The sequence below is a fragment of the Grammomys surdaster genome, unplaced genomic scaffold (assembly GCF_004785775.1).
Source record: "Grammomys surdaster isolate TR1022 unplaced genomic scaffold, NIH_TR_1.0 125793, whole genome shotgun sequence".
Lineage (NCBI taxonomy): Eukaryota > Metazoa > Chordata > Mammalia > Rodentia > Muridae > Grammomys > Grammomys surdaster.
Genome location: NW_021620624.1, coordinates 1037073 through 1060041, shown reverse-complemented (window position 1 = coordinate 1060041; position 22969 = coordinate 1037073). Strand labels below are relative to the sequence as shown.

The 22969-nt window shown below is 41.0% G+C and overlaps 1 protein-coding gene across 1 annotated transcript; it reads left to right on the top strand.

Moving 5' to 3' along the window:
• Positions 1-4140: 4140 nt before the first annotated feature.
• Positions 4141-22648, top strand: Nup54 (nucleoporin 54). Its single transcript, XM_028789164.1, has 12 exons — positions 4141-4332; positions 7925-8008; positions 8097-8249; positions 10707-10933; positions 13151-13338; positions 14256-14452; positions 15756-15810; positions 16196-16289; positions 18923-19030; positions 20671-20790; positions 21074-21184; positions 21876-22648. The coding sequence occupies exons 1-12, from the start codon at positions 4266-4268 to the stop codon at positions 22002-22004; spliced, it is 1533 nt and encodes a 510-aa protein (XP_028644997.1). The 5' UTR covers positions 4141-4265; the 3' UTR covers positions 22005-22648.
• The last annotated feature ends 321 nt before the right edge of the window (positions 22649-22969 follow it).

The window sequence follows — 22969 nt, the reverse complement described above, 5'->3', positions numbered from 1 at the left end:
TACAGGTAGGGGGAATCAGCCGTCACTTATGATGATGACACACAGCTCTGAGACTGACCAGGAGCTGGCCTTGGAACAGAGGGAATAGGGATGAGCCAGGAGCAGGAGGGAACAGGTTTACTACATGTGAGGGTTTGAATGAGAACGACCCCATAAGCTCATATGTTTGGATAGCTGGTCCCAGTTAGACTGTTTAAGGAGTAGGAGGTGTGGCCTTGTTGGAACAGGTATTTTAGAGAGGGTAGACTTCGAGGTTTCAAAAACCCACACCAGGCCCAGCCTGTCTGTTTTTCCCTATGCTCTGTCTCTACCCCTAATTCCACAACTGCCACCCCCACTCCCCACTCTCTCTGCTTGCTGCCTGGGGATCAGATGCAAACTCTCAGCTACTACTCCTATGTCATGCCTGCCTGCCATGATGATGATGGACCAACCCTCAGAAACAGTCAGGGTTTCTTTATTAAATGCTTTCTTATGTAAGTTGCTTTGGTCAGGGTGTTTCTTCAAAGCAATACAAAAGTAACTAAATCACTGGACATGAGCAGGGTATTCAGCTGGGGTTTGGGGAGGAAAGACCAGTGGGCAATGAGGCTAGGAAGAAAGCAGGGGCCATGCTATTATGTTAGGGCTTCTCAGGCCATATTCAAGATTTTGGTGTTTTGCCTTATATCAAAATCAATCGGAAATGATTGGAGCTTTTCAACAGACACGCCTGGGAAGGTTTGTAGACAACATGCTTGTTTAGGAAGACCCTTGCTAGCTATAGGGTGAAGAATGAATTCAGAGATGACATAAACCATGGGCTCAGTCACAAGGCCGGCTTGGTCCATATTTCTGTTTTCTTTTTTGGGAGAGTTGTTATTTTGTTTTTACTTGGTGAGTTCTTAACATTTTTATGCCAACTCTTCTGTGGAGTTTTTCATTTCCGGCAACATATTTAAACTTACAGCCCTTTTTTGTTTTAACAGAGAATCAGTGGTGCAGTGGGCACTGGGCATCTTAAGCATGCAGGGAGTAGACGGTGGCCCACCATTCACTCACCTCTCAAGCAGCATCCAGGGAGTTTCCTTGTGTCCTTCCTTCTCATATCTGAAGCTTGGCCATCATCTCCTTATTATGGATCTCTTCAATACCCCTGAAAGCTCTGCTTCCCACAGATATACAGGCCCCTTTCCAGTTCCCCACGATCATCAGAGGGATCTCATGAAAGTTAATTTGGGTAGGTGTTGGGTAGGTGGCCTGGAACAAGAGTGGGGTCCAAACCCCAGAGATCTTGTTCTGAGATCGACAGGAGCAGGAATCACTCAGTCCATCGCTGCCCCTGCCTGTGTGTCCTGGTGTACATACACCTGTTCTCCCTCCTTTGCCTCACTTGCTGGAAGCCAGGTTAGACTTCCTCTCCTCTTATAAGATCAAGTCCATCAGCACCTGGAATTCCTCCTTATGCAAATGGGGCATCCTCAGGACCACGGACCCTGGCAATGATGTACACTCACCCCAATAGGCCCTACTCACCCATCAAAGGTTAATCAGCCTTCCCACCCCCTACCCTATTAAACTTACTGTCTCACTGAAGCTGTCTCCCAAGAGTCTGTTCTCATCACACATGCTGCCTGAGGTCTCCATCCCCTGGTTATTCCAGCCCATCACCCTCCTCTTGCCACCCACCCCCCACGGGGCCACCAGTTGTTATTGTGGGCCCTTCACATGCTACAGGCAGAGGCAGGAAAGCAGAGCCTGACCCATAGGTAGGATTAGCTGGAGAGATGGCTCAGCAATTAAGAATAAGTACTTGCAGAGGACCCAAGTTCAGTTCCCATCACCCACACCACAGGACTCACAACTTCCTGTAACTTCAGCTGCTGTGATCTAATACCCTCTTCTCACACAGGCATGCACCTGCACATGCACGTAATTAAAGACAAAATGTCTAAGCATTTTAAAATCACCTTGGTTGTGCTGAGGAGACAATTTTGTAAGAAACAATACTTGCTCTATAAGCATAAGGACTGAGTTTGGATCCTGTATAAAAAGCTGGGCGCAGCCATGCATGTCTAACAACAGTGCCGGTTGGCAACGTCTGGAAGATCCCTGGGACCTACCAATGGCAAAGTCACAAGCTCTGGGTTCAATGGGAGATGCTGTATCAAAGGACTAAGGTAGAGAGGAAGAGAACACCAGATGTCCTCCTGTGGCTTCCGTATACATGCACAAGCATGCACACCTGCACACAAAGGTACACACATGCACACACCACATTCACACACACAATCTTTTGAGACGCTTCCACTGTGTATCCTAGGCTAGCCTCCAACTTAATCCTGCCATGCCTTCTGGGTGCTGAGATTACAGACATACACAGACATATATGCTTGTCTTTAATAATTAAATTCTGAGCATGACAATCTTTGGTCTAAAATTTCTTCAAAGATTTTCTCATTGCTATCAAGAATGTATGAAATCCTGACCTTAAACGATAGGGCAACAAAATGTAATGGTAATTTTTGAAGTGGGGCTGGAGAGACGTCTCCACCAGTACAGTGCTTGCTGTGCAAGTTCGAAGATACGGGTTTAATCTTCGTCACCCATATTTAAAATTAAACAAATGCTGGGCACAGTGGCATTCACCTATAACCATAACACTGGGTAGGCAGAATCAGGAGTCCCCAGGGGCTTGCTGGCTGGCCAGTCTTCCAAATAATTGATGAGCTCTAGATTTACTGAGAGACCTTGTATCAGAGTAAATTAGGAAGACAACCATGTCAATCTCTGGCCTCCAGGCACGTGTGCACATATGGGTGCATACATCCTCCCCATACATGCATGTGTGCCCTCTCATGTGTTCTCTCTCTCTCTCTCTCTCTCTCTCTCTCTCTCTCTCTCTCTCACACACACACACACACACACACACACACAATTGGGACAAAGAGGGTCCTGAGAAAACTAAAACTAGATCTACCGCATGACCCAGCTATGTCTATAAGGACTCCAAGTTAGCCTATCACAGAGACAGATGTACAGCAATGACTACTGAAGCACCAGTCACAATCAGTAATAAACCTCACTGCCCACCAACACAGGGATGGACAAGAAAAGGTGGTATATCTACTCAAAAGAAGGTTCAGCCCTGATAAGGAAGTTATGCCATTTGCACAAAAATGAGTATGGCTGGAGATAAACATTATTAAGTGGATTAAGCCAGTCACAGAATGAAAAAATTCATTTATGACTCCTAGGATTAATTAAATACATAAAATCATATGTATGGCATGGAAATGAGATAAAAGTGCTAGGGAACTAATGGAAGGGAGGGGGAAGATTTAGGAGTAAGGATATATGCTCAAACTACAGCCTATACTTGTTTCACAATGTCCTAATGTAACACAGAGCTATGTACAATAAATATTTTTAAAAGAAAGAAACAATTGGAACTAAGTAGAGAAAAAAATCTTGTATGAAACTAGACTCCAGGATGTACAGCGAAATGACTTTGGGGATGCTGCTTAGCAACTCTAATCCTCAGTCTTCCCATCTTGCCTATGCAAATTACTCAATGATAGAATCTTCTCTGTGGGGTTGAGGGTTAAACGTTCCCCAGAAGCGAGGTGCAAAGCACAGATTTTACCAGTTAGAGGGCTCCTTTGCTTCATTCGGGTCAGCCTTCCCTCTTGTTCAATGAGAATAGTGGTAAACTGTCTGAAACACAGTTTGGGATTAAGGGAATTATGCAAAAACGATTGCTAGAGTGCATGCCACATAGTTAACACACGTGTTACCACCATTGCCATTATCTTTCCATCACTCCTAAATGCCTCTTTCTCAACTGCTTCATCTACTCAAACCTCATTTCCTCCGAGAAGGACCGCTCCTCAGTGGTAAGGGCAGCACCTTCACGCGGTCTCCGCACCCTGTCATTTAAAGCATAAGGACTGAGTTTGGATCCTATATAAAAAGCTAGGTACAGCCATGCATGACAGAGAGCCGGTAGACAACACACCACTTTCAACTTCCCATCATCTACCCTTTGTTGTGACGTCCCACACCACGTGAAGCCACAACACACCCCCGGAAATGATCCGGTGCAGGCGTTCCCGTTCTACCCTCCACCCACTCCATCCTCAGTTGGTTCCTGCCTGCTTCGCTTAGGCCAGACAGGAGGCGGAACTAATGGTACGGCCTGACGTTTCCCAGCCGGACGGAAGAGCAGAGAGCACTGGGCGTCGCGCCGCGGGAGCTGGGGACTGTCTAAGTGCTGTTCCCGCGACATGGCTTTCAATTTTGGGGCTCCTTCGGGCACTTCGGGCACCTCTACAGCCACCGCGGCACCGGCGGGTGAGTCAGCCCTGGACCTACCTTCTCCCTTCAAGGAACTGAAGCCTTAGGCCCGCCCCCTCGAGCCGATCCTTTCGGCTGGGGGTCCCGGGGTTGCCCTGCACTCGGACACCTTGGGGGCATTTGGAAAAGGCAGGCGGCGGCGGTGGGAGGGCCGCGGGCTGCTCAGGCTGGGGCGTGGGGCTCGCACGGCACGCTCATCCCGCGTGGCCCGGCCGCCGCGTTACTTCCCGCCTCTCCTTTCCCGGGACCCTGCGTCCCCTCGTCCACCTCAGCCTCCCGGCCCAGACGGGCAAGGCTGGAGCCAGGCTGCCCGCAGCTCCCTCTGTCCCCTCCCCAGCCCGGGGGGATGCTCGGCCCCTGCCCCTAGTGTCCTCCTGTCTGTCCCCCAGCTTGGCTCTCTTCCCCTGATCGGTGCAGGTCAGGTTTGTTCACGCTGTGAAACCTCTTGCTGATTCTTGTAATTCTTATCTTGCTTTCTTTTCCTTTTCTCTTTCCCTCCTCTCACCTTTTCAAATTGTTGTTTCTCTGCCTCCACGTCTATCAGGATTTGGTGGGCTTGAGACTGCCAACTCCACCGCCAGTGGGTTTAATTTTGGGGGTTTCGGATTAACCGCTAACCCTGCAGTGAACTTTAATATTGGGAATTTCGGTGTTTCTACCACCTCGGCGACTCCGTTCAATTTTGGTAACAGTCTGGCGAGTGCAGGTAGATACTGGGGTTATATGTGTAACGAGTATGGGGGCTGGAGTCCAAGAATGTTTCGATGCTCCTAGAGTTTGGGGGAAGAAATGGCGCTTGTCTAATAAGGAAAGGGGTACATTTCCTAAGGTCAAATCAAGTATATTTCAAGTTTGGATGCCTTAAAAGATGTGGGTTTTGGAAAGCCTTAAGAGTTAGAATGCTCCTTTGTTGGATTTGCATTTAATCATACAGAGCACAGCTTCAAACAGATAAGTTTGCAATGGAATTTATTTGGAATGGAACGCCTTTTAAATCGTTAGCTGTAGCATAAGCTCAGCGTTTCCCTGGGATTCTTGGACTCCTGCAGTCATTTTTCATTTTTTATACATATCTCATCGGGATTTCATCTTATTGTCCTTGTGTTTCCAAGAGAAACAAGTCTTATACGAACAGCAGTTGACCTGTCTTGTTTTTCTAACATCACCTCAACACATTTAGGATGTATTTCTACTAGATAATATAATTGTAGAAAGAATCGCTGATTCTTTGCTGGGTTTTTTGGGAAATTCTCCATGAGTAGTTTAATTTACCAGATGACATTGAGTTCCAAAAAATAGGCTGGACATCTTTACAGTCAAAAAGAAGATGATGAAGATTTTTTTTTAAATCTGTGGATTGTTTGAAGACCACTAAAATTTTTTAGAATACAAATATAATGGATGTGTTCGTCCCAGTTTAAGTTAGGCTTATGTGAGCTCAACATATGACCCTTAGAAAAATCTTGGTCCTCAGCTGCTCGTATATGAATTTATTGTCCATAGTTTATGTTCCGTTAAGCCACTCCTGCCCGTGCCAGTTATATGCATTTGGTAAGCATTGCTTCTAAACTTACTTGGAAAGTTGGGTGTTTTTGTCCATTCACTTGGTTTTACATTGTTTATGTCACCTTGTCCTCTCAGAGAAATATTGTCCTCTCATTGAGAAATATTAGAAGTGGCACATATCACCACCCTTGGTGTGTTTATGTTTCCTAGTTTGCTTAAAATTGGCACTGGGCAAAACAAACCTTATTTTGAAATTTATGTTTCAGAATAAAGCAAACCATATAGTTTAACAGCAACAAATAAATCTGTTTGTATTTGCTTGATTTCATGTCCAAGTTGTCGTTGTTATTCTGAGTTGTACAAATATAAATGTGTTTTGATTGTTTTCAAATATATTAATTAACTTAGCTTTCAGGAAAGAGCTTTAAATTTATATTTTTTTGTATCCATATAGGTCTACTATTACTAATAGAGTATTTTTGATCATTTGAAACATGATAAGATACCGACTAGCATTTTTATTGTGTAGCCAATTCGAATAACATAGTTATTCTTTGAAAGTAGGAAGTTAAAGGGCTCTAAAGACAGTACTTATTTTAGACGTTTGTCAAAATGTTTAGCTGACAGTATTTCAGTAGAATCTATAAGTTACATATGTGCAATTGCTTAGTCAATAATTTTTAAAATCTGAATTATATTGATTAAGAATACAGGGTAGGAATAGACCACTTGCCTGCCTCCTGTGCAAGGTCCTGGATTTAATACCAGCATCACAAAATTGATTAAAACTAATTCAAAATTTTTTTTCACTGTGTAGTTTAGAGTCATTTAAAAGTTGTAATCTTCCTGCCTTAGCATCTCTCTCTATGGCACTGCAGGCATATACCACCACACCCATCTTCATTGCAATGTTGAAGAGGCTCTCTTATTACAAGAAATATATGCAATTCAAGTTAGAGTCTCAGAAAGCCTAAGTATAACTCAGCATTTAGGGTTCAGATGTTGTTTTGAAAGTCTTTGACAGCATATTTATAACCAGGTAACTGCTGCCGATACTTTCTTTTAAATTAGGTTGGTGTGTCATTCTATTCACATATTGTTAGATATGCTGAGATTGATTGTTTCTAGATTTAGTTAAAAATAGACCTTGTCAAGTTGCCGGAGTGCTATGCATGCCAGTGGTAGCCTTATGGCAGTTGCCACAATGTGATGCAGGCTGGTGGTAGCCAAGGCTACCTTCTTTGCCATTTCTCCACTTTAATTTTCTTATACCACCTTCAAGAAAGACATTCTTATTTTATAGAGGTAAACATGTTGGTATGTTTCCTTTGAATAGTTGTTTCCCACAGACTAAGGGGAAATGTAAGCTAATGGAATGTAATGTACCTCATGAAAATTGCAGCTGAGAGCTGGCAAAGCTATGTGCTGCCATCATATGCTTGGGTTACCCTTTAAATAGTTGAATTCATTGTAAAACAACAAAGTTGAGAAGACTGTGAGTGACCTATAGGCGTAGTTCAGGGTAGAGAACTTAGCCATTTGTTCACTCCGTACTGGTGCAGACCCCTACAGGTTTTATGCAAAGGATCTAGATTTCCTATTTTTGCTGGGGAAGGGGAGGTGGGAGTGGTGGCCTCTCACACACCTCTACAGTAGCAGCCTTCTGGAATCTTGAGACTGCTCTGTATCTAAGGACTTCACTTTAAACAGCTCGAGTGTCAGCAAACAGTCTCATTAATTTTTTTAGTCTAAATCATATGGGCACTTGAATTTGTAATAGTCTAAAAATAGGTATATATCATTTTAGACTCATGACAACGTCTTATTTCTTTCATTCATGTTACTCATTTAGTTAAAGGGATATGCATTGCATTATACTATTTCTATCTAAAACACTTGGTCATTTATTTCTTGCAAAGCATTGAGCTTCTGATTAGTAATGTAGGATTTTTTTACTGATGTTGAAAAGAAAAGAAAAATTTAGATCAATATTGTAAGTAGCAACTACTTACAGAACAGTTTGAAGATGCGGTTCCCTCTGTGTGCACAAAAGGACCCTTATGTTTTATTCTTTTTTAATTAGGTGGGTTTGGAGGATTTGGAACAACAACTACAACTGCAGGCTCTGCCTTCAGCTTTTCTGCCCCAACAAACACAGGCAGTACAGGTAAGAGGTTGTCTTACATCATCTAGAGACATAAAGATGGTTGAGGTTAATGTTTTTAGCTTACTCAATTCTGATTTTTCATTGAAAGGCCTTCTCGGCGGCACTCAGAACAAAGGTTTTGGCTTTGGTACTGGTTTTGGCACGACGACGGGAACTGGCACTGGCTTAGGTACTGGTTTGGGAACCGGACTTGGATTTGGAGGATTTAACACACAGCAGCAGCAGCAGCAGCAGCAGACTTGTAAGTGGGAGTTATCTAGAGCTGTAAAACTGCATCAGTTAAGGACTGTAAGTGTACGCCGGAGAATTCCAAAAGCTAATTCTCATATTTATGTATGCTAGGTATTAGGAAAGACTGGCTGGCATGAAGTTGCTCTATGAACCCTTCAGTGATGTCTATGCAGGATGTGGTTTATTAGATTATGTTCAGGGCACACCCTTGTCGTGTGAGGCAGATCCTGAGCAGCTGCCACATCTCCCCTTCAGCATGCTCCATGGGATGAGCTGCTGTCCTAGCTTTCACCATCTCTCCCTTCCTTTGAGATTCTGCCATTTGTGAGTGGGAACAAAATTCCATAACGTTGCCTTTTTTTTTTTTTTTTTAAAGATTTATTATTTATTTTTTATGTATGTGAGTACACTCTCTTCAGACATACCAGAAGAGGGCATCAGGTCCCATTACAGATGGTTGTAAGCCACCATGTGGTTGCTGGGAATTGAACTCAGGACCTTTGCAAGAGCAGTCAGTGCTGTTAACCTCTGAGCCATCTTTCCAGCCCAACGTTGTCTTTCTTAGATCTCTGCAGGCTCCTTTTATATGATCGATTCAGGGAAGGAATCAGATCTTTGTTTTTCAGGTTTTCTGTTTGTCCTCTGAAGTCATTCTTGTATAGTTAGCGTAATCTGCCATTTGTGTCTCCTCATTGTTGGGGATCTGGGTACATTTCCCGTAATAATTGATGCTAGCAGCCATTGGTAGTCACTTAGATGAGTTAATTTATTACAAATTAAGAAGTACTGCTCATCTAGATTCTTTTGTTCATTTGTTGAATTCATCTGTAAAGAACTTTACCTCACCTGTGTGGTTTTGATTTTTTTTTTAATGTTGGATAATATAGCCAGCCCTGTGATCCCCCCCCCCAAAAAAAAATAAAGGCTTGTCTCGCCAACTCTTTGTTCCTAGGAGTGTATCGGCAAGCTCTTTATCAGACTCAGCCTTCTGGGTCCTCTGTTTTTTAAAGTTAGGCTGTCAGGCATTTGAACTTTGTTATGTACTTTGGCTCATTGTGAGTCAGACGTGGGCTTCTGAAAGAGCAGCAAGCACTCTTAGCTGCTGAGAACTGTCTGCTTTGATTCATTCACTGTTTTGACTGGATTATTTGCTTGATTTTTATTTTAATGTTACGAATTTTTAATATATATTTTTGGATGTCAATACTTTATTGGATCAATTGCTACCAAAGATTTTCTCCTATTCTATAGGTTATCTTCACTCTTGTAATTATTTTTCTATCCAGAAGCTTCCTGTCACAGAATCCCACGTGTCAAGTTTGATGTGTGTGAGTGTGTACACATACACACGTGGAGGGCTTCCTTAATATTGAGTGTCTTTCTTAGTCATTCTCTATTTTACTTTTTGAGAGTAAGTCACTGGAGCTGCAACATGGTAAACTGGTTAGACCAACTGGTCAGCCAGTTCCTGGGGTCCCCTGTCTGCCTCCCCAGCACCACGGACCACTGTGTGCTGCTGCACCCGCTTGTGTGCTCAGGTCACCTTAACTGAAGGCATGAAGACTCTTCCTTTACATTAGGTCCTTGCTGACAGTTTCAGACTAACTTCTCCATTTTAGGGGCTGGCTGTTAGCATTTTAGTTTGCTAACTGTCTGACTGTTTCCTGATTCTTCTAATCTAGTCCAGTAAGATTTAGTTAAGTGCCTCTGCATCTTTGCTCTTCACCGAACACTCTTGACTTTTGTCTTACATGAAACCTGGTTATTCCCTGGACATAGTGTTACCCATTTGCTCTTTTCTTTTTCCTTTTTGAGTCAGGGTCTTACTCTAGCCTAGGTTGGCCTGCAATCACTATGTAGCCCAGGCTGGCCATAAACTCTGGCAATCATTCTACCTGTTTTCAAGTGCTAGCTAGCATTAAAAGTGTGAGGTAACACACATGCTGCTTTCAGTTTAACCTTCTCAGATACAGTTTGAAGAGGAAATTTGGATTGGAGCACTCTTGTTTTAAAGTCCTGCTTGTCTGAGATGCTGTCGGCTGCACTGACTCTGAAGTACCTAATCTCTGTCGGCTGGCTCTGACCATATTTCATCAGTCTGACCTTTTTTTTTAACTATGCTGCCAGTTTGGGTTATTGTAGCATCTGTATTAGCCACGCCCTCATCCCTGTATTCCAGAGGGGTCCATTGCACCTGAGAGCATCCACAAACTATTGCTCATTTCACCTGCCTCTCGGCCATTTCCAGTCTGGTCCTTTGATCTCCTCAGAGGTTTCTGGACAGCCAGTACTTGTTGCTTTCCGTCTGTCCAGTCCTGGCTACACTCTCGCCCATATGTAAGATAATATATAAACCCATTCCATAAGTTGCAATATGGACAGCGGGGAGGGGCGTTAGGGGGTATTTTGCTTACCATACATTGGGTCTAAGTTGTCTGGGCTTGTCTGTTTGTTTTCCCTGCTGAAGCTTTAGGCGGTCTCTTCAGTCAGCCCACACAGGCTCCTGCACAGTCCAACCAGCTCATCAACACTGCCAGCGCTCTCTCTGCTCCAACGCTATTGGGGGATGAGAGAGATGCCATCTTGGCAAAGTGGAACCAGTTGCAGGCCTTCTGGGGAACAGGAAAAGGATATTTCAATAATAACATTCCTCCAGTGGAGTTTACACAGGAAAATCCCTTTTGCCGATTTAAGGTATCAGATGTGTCTTTGATCTTCATTTAAAGAGTGAATATAAGATGCTAACTTTTTAAAATTAAAATGACATTAAAAAGTTTTTAATTAAAAGTTGTTTTTATTAGTATTTGAGAATGGTGTGATTATACTTTTTATTTTAAAATTACAAAAATTTTATAAAATTAAAGTGGCTTTTGAAAAAGTATTGTGTCTGATTCTGAGGACTGAGGGAGAAACTGTTGGCATGGTGAGCTGGCTCTGTGTGCATACCTGGAGCTCAGCTCTTGGGTAGACATAGGACAGAAATCAGACATGTTTGACTACAGAGCAAGTCAGAAGCCAGCCCAAGCTCTGTCAAACCCTGTCTCAAAAAACCCAGGGCCCAAAAAGTGACTCAGTGGGTGAAGGTGCATGTGACTAAGCCTGGTGGCCTGAGTTTGACACTCTCCCCAAACCACCTGGTAGAAGGAGACTGAGACCGGAAAGTCATTATCTGACCTCCACATGTGGGCCATGGTGTGCTCCTAAATAAATATGAAAACAAAATGAGAGGGGCCACGTTCTGCTTGTCACCCACTGTAAAGGTCACTAGACTTAGGTTGTGTTCAGTAACACTGGTGGGGAGTGCCTCTCAGCCAGTGCATGGGCTTCTCCTTGGCGTATGAAGCCCTGTCACTGTTATTTTAAGACAATACTGGCTTTTCTCTTTGTTCTGCCTCCTCATTGTCTACAAACAACCATCTTATTGAAATTTCACTTCAGGTACCTTTTAGATAGTGGAAGTGGTCACGTACGCTTGTACTGACTGTGTACTTGACCATTTATTTTTTTTTCTTTGCTTTTTTTTAAAAAAAAAAAAAAAAAAGAGTATCTCCCTGAAATAGGTCCAAGCTGATCTTGAGTGCACTATGTACCCAAGGCTGGCCTCAAACTCATGATCATCCTACTTCAACCTCTTCTGAGTGTTGGGATTGGTTGTAGGGCTACACCACCCCAGTCAGCTGGCAGTGCACTTGCCATAGCAAATCAGTGTATTACAGTCCCCTTTATATGTCGCCCTGCTCTTTTATTATTTTTTATTTGGGGAGAGTGCTCAGGAATCCAACCCAGACCCTCCTGTGTGCTCGTCACATGCTCTGCCACTGAACTTCTCTCCAGCACCTCAAGGCCAGAGAGGTACTGCGGATTTTAGATTTTTTCAGATTTTGGAATATTTGTGTGTATAGTGAGATATCCTGGGGATAGGACTTGTCCAAACAGGAAATTAATTTACATGTATATGCAGCCTAACAATAATTTTATACAATGTTTTTCATGTGCTTATGTGCTGTGACCCAAGGTCAAGTATAGAATTTTTTTATCCTTGACATCAGAAAGTTTCAGAATTTGGAACACTTTGTAGTTTAGTTTTATGTATTAGGGATATTTAATTTCTGTATCATCTGAGTGCATTGCCTAAAAATTTTAATATTGTTTAGCAATAAGATATACAATAGTAAACGTAGGTTGAAGTATCCGTTTAAATGTTTTATCTTTTCTTAGAGGCTGCTATATAACATATATTGTAAAATGTATGAATGAATGAACTTAAGTACTTCTTTAAAAGTTGCATATATATGGTGACAAAGGACAAAAAGCCCCTTTATATAAGCTACTTTTTGCAGTGTGTATTTCTTCATATTTAATATTATATAGTCGATACTCATTTAATATTCCACTAATTACCTGTTTTATCAAGTTTTAGTACATGAAATCATAATATAATAGACATTCTTTATATCATTAGTAACTTGATAGTGTCATTGTTCATTACATATTATTTGTAAATTGTTTCTTTAAAATTTAGTTTAAGACTCATGAGTCAGATCTCTAGTGAAGTAAGTACGCTCAGTCCATCACTTCTGATTATATTTATGACAGAGTTGTTTCAGTGTATCAGAAACCTCCAAAAATACATGAATATCAAAATCTTTCAGAGAAAATTCTTTAGTTGGAGAGGAAATTTTAATTTCATTCTGTTTATGTTAGTCTTGGAAAATGCAGTTTTTGTCTATAATATGGGCTATCCTCAGGCACAGAATGTCTATAATATGGGCTATCCTCAGGCACAGAGTGGTGGGAGAATGATTCCCTTCATTACCATTTAGATCATTGTAGCAGGTGCTAAGCTATCTATTAAACGTTTAGTGTAATACCTGTATATACTTTTGATATTTTATGTCGTTTACTTCACAGGCTGTAGGCTATAGCTGTATGCCCAATAATAAAGATGAAGATGGACTAGTAGTTTTAATTTTCAACAAAAAAGAAACAGATATTAGAAGCCAACAACAGCAGTTGGTAGAATCATTGCATAAAGTTTTGGGAGGAAACCAGACCCTTACTGTCAATGTGGAGGGCATTAAGACTCTGCCTGATGATCAGTAAGTATATGAAATACGATTGGTCCATCGTGGGCTTTGCTGCTGCTGAAACACAAACCCAGCAGAATGTTCCTTTTAGGTGGTGATTATTGCGTATTTATAAAACTGTCTGAAGGGTTTTTCTTTATCCTTTATGTTGAATTTCTGATGTTTGTCCAAGAGCAGCAGGGAGCACTGTGCTGCATGCAGATGACCGCAGTAAAGTGTTGCTGGAACCTTTAAAAACTGGCTCCAGTTTTTTGGCTTAGTTTTTGTTACTGTCGGTTTGGTGGGTTTGAAATAGTCTTGCTATTTTGTGCTCGCTCTCTAGAAATGCTGTCTGTAACCCAGGCTAGCATATACTTGGAGTGCTCCTCCTGCCTTTTCTCCTCCATGCTGGCGTTAAAGAAGTGTAACCAGGTCTGGCTTGATTACTCTGCTCATTCATGGACCATGCGATTGTTCCAGTTCCTGGGCCCTTCTGCCAGTTTATTCCTGGTTGCAATATGTTTACTTTGGATAATTATGGTTAAATGACTTATATTGTTATTGTTACTAGTAATACCCAGTGATTGACTCAAGTTACTTCCTGGGTCTTGGTTGCAGCAGGCAGCCCATAAGCTATTGGCAGAGCCATGAGAGTAAATAGTTCTAGGGATGGAGATGCAGTGGAAAATAAGCATTCAGTATAGAGTTATACTGCTGAGCAAATCATTTCAAAAAATAAATTCTTGTTTACCTACCTCATTTTGACTTTTGTCATTTAGGTCAGTTTATGAGTGTGCCTAACACTTGTAAGGTTTACTTTCAAGATTTAAAAAAAAAAAAAAAATCCGTTTCCAGCTTTAGCCAGCAGCACTTTAAAACAATAAGCTGTGTTGGTATTTGTGGCTGTGGCCTGTGTAGTCAGTTGTTACAAATCTGTTGTTTTCCTCCAGGACGGAAGTTGTCATTTATGTTGTTGAGCGTTCTCCGAATGGCACCTCGAGAAGAGTTCCAGCAACCACACTGTATGCCCACTTTGAGCAAGCCAACATTAAGACACAGCTGCAGCAGCTTGGGGTGACCCTCTCCATGACCAGGACAGAGCTGCCTCCTGCCCAGATCAAGCAGCTCTTACAGAACCCGCCTGCTGGTATGCAAAGGGCCAGGCCGACTCGGTTATTAGTCCACGAGCTTATCATGTCTGCTTATATTGAACGTGTTCTTGAATATTTATGTTTTAGTCAGCTGTAATTTTAAATTATATAGCTTATATGTTTATTAGAAATTTTAGGGAGTGATAAAAATAATAAACCATCTAGCTATAGGTAAGTCACTTGAAATGTTTTGGGTTTTTTAAATCATTGTTTTAAGTGAGCATTTAAGTAAAACTTTTTGTTTGTACTTTAAAAAAAAAAAAAGAGTTTAGTATCCTAAGTAGACTGATAATTCTAGGTCATTTCCCTTCCTCCAGAAGCACTGGACTCTGCTGATCCGGGCCTGTGATTTACATGTAAGCATATGTACATGTAATAGAAAAAAGTTCTGCACTGTACATTGCTGCCGCCTGCCTTTTTACTTACAGAGTTTCTTAGTATTTTTCATGTTAGTATATGAAGATGACTTTTATTGTAAACACTGTGTAGTATTCATTCATACACACACAGACACACACACACACACACACACACAGACACACACACACACACACACACACACACACTCTCTCTCTCTCTCTCTCTTTACTTAAATTGAATATTGTTTCTGTGCCTCCAAACTAAGTAGTAGTTAGTATCCATGGAAGTTCCTCATAGGACATATAAGCAGATAGTTTTTTAGAATAAGATCTGTGGTAGCTGAGTAGGGGGATCTTACCTGTACTCTCAGCCTTTGGGAGATGGGATGCAGAAGATCAAGAGTTTGAGGTCACAGCCTGGACTGCATAGTGAATTGAGGGCCAGCCTAGGCAACATGGTGACACCGTCACTCCTCCCACACCACAAAGTTCACTAGAATGAAATCTTGACAGTGAGATTTGAAGGACTGTTTGTTATTTTCTACCAGTATATGTGTAAGTGTGATGTATTATTTCTTTCTCTCTTCCTCTTTGTCCCTGGTAGCAACAAAGTAGTTAAAGAATTAATATTTGGTGTGAATTTTCCTGGTGACCAGGTTGAATATCTTTTCACACTTGTTTGTGAATAGCCTTGTTATGTCCTTTGCCCCTTTCCTGTGTGGTTTGTTGTGGGCTTTGTATGTGTGGGTTCCAGAGGTATTACACTGTCTGCTGCAGATACTTTTTTCTAATCAATATTTATAAAATTTTGCAATGATTTTTTAAAAGTAAGTCCTCATACAGCTTCTGAACTCAGTGTCTAATTTGAAGAAAGCATTTCTCTTACAAATATAGACACAGAAAATTATATGTTCTGAAAGAATATTTTTGTTTGTGGTAGGTGTTGATCCTATTATTTGGGAACAGGCCAAGGTGGATAACCCAGATTCTGAAAAGTAAGTGTATCACCGTTTCATTTATGTACAAACTGATACCAGGAAGGAAGTAAGTAAATGTGGGCTGTTGGTTGTATTCTTGCATTCGAAGAAAGGTTTTGCTTTTTAAAACAGTTCTCCCATGATAAGGCAGCATGCTGATCTGAAACTGGTAGGGATGGAGAAATCTGAATTCTAGTCACCTGCATTTGCATTTACAATGCAAGCTTTTGACTGAACTATATTTCCTCCTTCATATAATAGGGAAGCTGAATAAAATAATGTCGTAACTATTGATCTCAGTGCTGTGGATTTAGAAATTCATTGTAAAATTACATGAAGTCTATTATGAAATACATCTTGTTGGTTTTAGCACTACATTCTCCAAAGTGATCTTGCATTTCAGGTTAATTCCTGTACCAATGGTGGGTTTCAAAGAACTGCTTCGAAGATTGAAGGTTCAAGATCAGATGACTAAGCAGCATCAGACCAGATTAGATGTAAGAATTCACTTTTTGTCCTCTATCTTGAGAGTGGAAAGAAAAGAGAGTCAGAGACTTTTACCATGTGTAGGGAACTAGTCCACTGCAGGTCACAGTTCTGTGCATCTGCTTTCTTTACAGTAGTAGCACCCCTCCCACCCACATACAAACTTTTAAATGTATGACTTTACCTACATAGATGTTTCTACAAACATATTGTGCAGTACCCTTGGTAGCCATAAGAGTGTATCAGATACCCTGGAACTAGAATTAAACCTGGGTGTGAGTGTTTAGTTGAGCCTTAGTCCTTTAGAAGAACAGCCAGTGCTCTTAACATCTGAACTACCTCTCCAATCCCATAAATTTGATTTGACATATCTTATGAGTTTAGATTTATAGCCTAGATTTATTCAAGTTTACCTTTGTTTTTTTTATCCAACTACTTAGACCCAATCTTGATTATCTTCTAAAATCAAACGAGACCTAGTATACTGCAGGTGTTCTGACTGTGGGCTTGCCTCCATATTCTTTTACATGCAGTTCTGATTTCATAAGACAGAAGAGCAGGCTTACTGTTTATGGAGTCATCCATTTTACTGTCAGGCCGTTCTGTGAATGCATTACACTGATCCTGCATGTGCTTGTGTAGCCATTGTGTTTCCGAGAACGCCCGACAAATAGTTACACATAGTTAGTATTCCTTCTCAGCATTTCTTTGTCCAAAAATTCCAGCATGGTTTCTCCTTTGGCATCCTTTCTAGACACTTTATTATGTTAGGCTACACACACTGAATTCACAAGTGTCACCTTTAGAGTGAACTGTCAGCTTCAAACTCAGTATGTAGCCAAGAATGACCTTGAACTTCTGATTCCCCTGCCTCCACCTGCCAAGTGCTGGGATTATACATCACTACACCTGGTAAGACTTGAATCTTAATATTAACTCATTTCATTCTTGAATAACATTAAGGCTGTATATGCCCTTTAAACTAATTTTAAGGTACTCCTTTTAAAAATCTTACATTCTTTTTTTGGCTGATTCCCAGATTTTTAATAAATGTGTATAATGAACACAGCAACCTAATTTTGCCCTTTGTTATTTCATAATGTCTTGGCATTTCATTAAAGAGTAATAAAGCCATACCTGGTGTTACAGATCTATAATCTCAGCTTCTTGGGAGGCTTAGGCAGGAGGATTCCAAGTTCAAGGCCACAATGAGCTGCAGAGTTTAAGTTCAATGCCAACCTGGCCAGTTTAGTGAGATCTTGTCTCAAAATAGGGGACTGGCAGGGGTCATACTGAAATAGTACAACTTCTTTGTTCTGTCTTTTAACACTCCAGTAGCATAGAAATGAATTATGATGGGGACAATTATAGAATTAAACCTGATTGAAATGCCGTATAGATTGTAACCTGCTGGGAACTAGTGCATTTGTTAAAGTGCTGCGCATTAGGACTGGACTTCAGTCCCCAGAACCCACGTGAGGAAGCCATAACGATACTGCACTCTCAGTGCTAGGGAGGCAGAGAGAGATAGGCAGACCTATGAAGCTCACTGTTCAGCCAGACCTGTAAGAGTTCTTCCATCTCAGAAAATACAAAACAGACCACACCTGAGATTGTACCCTGGCTTCTACACAAACATGTGCATTATACTCAAAGAAAAAGTGTGTGCACACACAAATTAAACCTACCCTGTTAAAGTAAGATAGAATAGGGAGAGATGGCTCAGTGGTTAAGAGCATTGACCACTCTTCCAGAGGTCCTGAGTTCAATTTCCAGCAACTACATGGTGGCTCACAACCATCTTTAATGGGATCCAGTGCTCTCTTTTAGTTGTCTGAAGACAGCAGCTCTGCATTCGTATACATAAAATAAATCTTTGGGAAAAAAATTACTTATACTTTCTTTAAAAAAAAAAAAAAAAAAAAAAGATAGCATAGGGCAAAGTTAGGAGGATTTTAGGCCAGACAGAAAACATCACTAACCAGAGACAAGAAAATGTATTCACTTTGAGGACTTTTACCATTCCCTTTTCTCCCCACTCTGATTACCCCTCCAGGTATTCTATGCCAGTGTGAGGACTATACTGGTCCCCTACCCTGCCAGCTTCAGACTAACTGCCTATGAAGCTAAGCCCACACCCACTTCACCTCACAGACCTGAATGTTTTCCATTCGGACCTAGTTATTGGTTTTATTCCAAAATAGTGCTCAAAGTCCCTTATTTTTGAAATGTTATTGTTTTTACAGTATGTTTTCTCATTATTAAATGTCTTAAAGCTCTAAAGAAATCTTTAAATAATACTTTTTATTTTTTTGAATATGTAAGAGAAGGAAACCTAACAGAATTATGGGGCCAGATAAAGGCTAAGCAGTTCTGAGGACGTACTGCCACAAAGAAGCAACTTTACTACTTTCTAGGACTCCACCTCTGGGGGAACCAGCATCCTCTCTGGACTCTAATGCACCCACACACATGTACAAAGAGAAAGACTTTAAAACAGAATAAAATGCAGAATTAAAGATAGTTATATTTTGAGAGATGAATCTCAGGGCTATCTCAGCATTAGGTATAGATATGTAGGTGCGCCTGTAAAAGAGCTGTTGTGTCCTACTTGATTTGTCCTCAGAAACATTTCTTTCAACAGATCATATCTGAAGATATCAGTGAACTGCAAAAGAATCAAACTACAACCATGGCCAAAATAGCACAATACAAGAGGAAACTGATGGATCTCTCTCACAGAACCTTACAGGTTATAATTGGAATTCCCCCAATGTTTTTAAGATGTTTTATGTGAAATATAGGATAAATGAGGTTTTTTTTAAAGTCTAAAAAGACTCCCCCCAAAAAAAAGATCATACAGGTGGGAGATGAGAGAAAAATAGTCTAAAGTTCACTTCTTATCGTCTACAGGGTACAAGAAAAGGTAGAAACTCACCCGTTCCTGGTTCAGAAAGTAGTCACATTTTGATTGCCAGGAAAAGGCATGTGACTGTGTATTAATGATTAAACTAGTTACCAGTTTAATAGGCAGAAGGAAATAACAAACCTGGAATCATGAACTGTCATGAAAACAAGTGATAGACATCGAGGGGACACACACACACACACACACACACACACACACACACACACACACGAGCCACACCCCAGCAGACAGAGGGACAGATAGGCTTGAGAGAGGGCAGGAAGCCATGGACAGGCTCAGTGTAACAGGAGAGAACTGAAGGCTGTGTCTGTGGAAGACTACTAAAATGATAACCATTTCCGAGAGAGAGCCAGAATCGGTGAGAAGCTTGACCTAAACACAGAGACCTGAGCAATAAAAGATGCTCTGCATTTTTCAGATTTGGAACCTAGGAAAGATAGGTGATTTTTTAACAAAAATTGTCAAAAGTAATGTATATCAAAGTGAAGAAACAAGTACCCACCCCAGCAGCAGGAGGGAGACCTGCCAAAGACCACAAGGAGAGCCCCAGGAGCTCCTCGTCTCATGGTTGAGTTTTGTCTAACTAATAAAAAGCTAATTCTTGTTACTTTAATCTTTCTGAGGAAAATTATTGATGGCTTCTGTTTTTCCCTCTTTGAACAATTTCATTGAGATGTAATTCACATACCATATATTTAACCCACCTAAAGGTTATATTGTCCATGAGTCTGGTCAATTTAGGATGGTGGTGTCATCCTACAGAGAATCCATGTCATGCCTCTCAGGAGCCGCTCACCTGATTAGCCCACATCTGTTGACAACCTTGTACCCGTGCTTGGTGCATATGTAACACAGATGCTCACGTGACTGGAAAGCTAGAAACTTTACACTGAACTTAAAAGTGGCTAAGTCTGGACGTGGTGGGGCCTGCCTGTAACGCCAGCACCTTGGAGATGGGCAGGAGGATCAGGAGTTAAAGGGCATCCACAAATCAAGCTTGAGGCCACCGTTGGCTACTGGAGACCTTGTCTCAAAACAAGTGATTTTTTTTTCCAGTATTTGAGTTCAAAAAGGTAAATTTACAAACAGCATTGAATTTTAGTTGTGTTACTATATGTTTTATACAAAGATATTTCTATGACATGAAAATCTAATTGGAATGTAGGCATACATGTAAAGGCACTTTATTCAAGAGTCAGCATAAAGCACTTGGATTTTTTTTTTAAAATGTTTTGGGTTTTTATTGTTTATTTGAGGCAGAGTCTCAACTATGCCGCATAGACTAGCCTGGAACTCTCCTTGTTCCTCGGGCTAGCCTCAGATTTGTGGTCCTCATACCTTAGCCTCCCAAGTGCTAGGATTTCAAAGCACCCCTGAATTACTTTCCAGCCAGTTTTTAACTACAAGTCCATACTGGAGTTTTAAATGTTCTACTAGATAGGCCTGGTGTCTGTTTTCTGTAGGTCCTCATCAAACAGGAAATCCAAAGGAAGAGTGGCTATGCGATCCAGGCTGATGAAGAACAGTTGCGGGTTCAGCTAGATACTATCCAAGGGGAACTGAATGCGCCTACCCAGTTCAAAGTAAGCACTTCTAAGTCTGTGCAGCCAGAGGTTGTGTAAGGTGGGTCTGTACAGTTGTCCCATTACACAGGAATTCTGCATTGGATTGTGTTCTTAAGCATCTGTTCCCATTAATTAAAACTCCCTAAATTAAATTCTCAGTCATGGTTCCTTTGGCTTGCATTAATGCTTCAAATCAAAGAACTGAGAGTTTGAACAGATGATTTTGAAGCCATTGTCTTTAGGAATAGCTGTGGTTATCTCTAGCTGTGATTGTTAGCATTTGTTTCTGACTCACTTTTAGGGTCGACTGAATGAACTGATGTCCCAGATCAGGATGCAGAATCATTTTGGAGCTGTGAAATCTGAAGAAAAGTATTACATAGATGCAGACCTATTAAGAGAAATCAAGCAGGTAGGTGTCAGTTTACAACTTTGTATCGCATCAGGATGGCTATTGTTCAACAGCAGAAATACTCATTCATTAGAATGAAGAGAAATTGTAACCTTCAGGCACCTTTAAGTAACAAATTATAAAAATCTTGCTTCCTCAAAAAATTAAAAGTAGAAAGAATTACCATGTCATCTGGCAGTTCTACTTAAAATTTTTGAGAGACAAGGTCTCACTATGTAACCCTGGTTGGCCTAGAACATGCTATGAAGACTAGGTTGGTCTTGAACTCACAGAGATCAGTCTGCCTCTGCCAATTGAGTGCTGAGATTCAAGGTATGTGCCGCCTTGTCCACCTGGTTCTACTTCTAGACATATAAAGTAGTTGAAAACAGGTATGTGCACAGACATACATCTATGTACATGTGTAGAGAGGAGGAGATTCTGACACATGCAACAACATGGGTTGAAATGTGGGGTCATTCAAGGACCAGGCGTTCAAGGCTCTGTCTAAACATGCAGAGAACATGTTTGAACGATATTGTTGATCCATACTGTTTGGTTTTACCTGGTTTTAGGGTGTGTCTTGTGTGGCTGGACATGACTGTCCCACTGTGTGTGTACTGTGCCCTGTATTGTGAGCAGCTTGTGAGTAGCTTGCGGTTTAACAGAACAGTACACTCATGGTTTTTTTTTTTTTTTCCATTCATTCTAGCATTTGAAACAACAACAGGAAGGCCTTAGCCACTTGATTAGCATCATAAAAGATGACCTAGAAGACATAAAACTGGTAGAACATGGATTGAATGAAACCATCCATAGCAGAGGCGGTGTCTTTAGCTGACCATTTACAGACTTGTTCCAGAGGTTTATAAAATGCGTCTTCTTGCTACATCAGGCCTTCTTTATGATGACCACATGGACAGGAAAAAAGGATCTGTTTGAGACTCCTCAGAAATTACTGTACATTAAATCTGAAATGATCACCACAAAGCTCTTCAAAGAGACTCTTTGAAAAGTTTATATCTAAAAGCTGTATTTACTTTTTAAAAAGTATTACCCAAAGCATCTACACTGTTGTTCATTTTCTAACAGCGTTAAGTGTAGTCACAGAGCCTGGTGGTTATTCTCCATCCTCCTTTCCATAGTACAGGCTGAGACAGAGCTACTTCCTACGTAACACACACTGAAATCCGTGCTTGTCGGAGACTGTACTTCAGAGTATAAATGCCTTTCAGCTTTTATATCTGTGAAATCAGCTGTGGGGAGTAAAGAAAATCCCAAAGTATTTAATGATTTGTGTGGTTTTCCTTTTCTTCTAGAAAGACTTGAAAGTATATTTTTATATTATTTTACTTATTTAGAACTGACAGAAAATACCTAACCAGTTAGAATATAACAAAATCACCACTTTTGCAAGCTTTTTTTTTTTTAATTTTTATTTCTAAAGATGAAATCCTTAAAATAAATTGTTAATTTGTAATTTTATGTAATTCTGTTTGGTGTTTTATTTAAGGACTTGTCAGTGTTGACATATTTTGACTAAGTTAAGAAATGAAAGTCATCCTTTAGGGTGAATACTTGCCCCATTTCTTAGCATCTGAAAACCAATAGCATGAGCTTATTCCACAGCCGGCCAGTTTTAAATACAACCTCTGACTGCAAACCGTGCCTGGGCCGTGGCTTGTTGGCCCCTCTCCAAACACTGTCATTATGGTTGTGCCTGTCTGCTACTTTAACTTGCACTGAGGGCTGTCATGAGAGGACACTGGGAATCATGCTGTATTAACATGGGGTGGTGAGGGAACG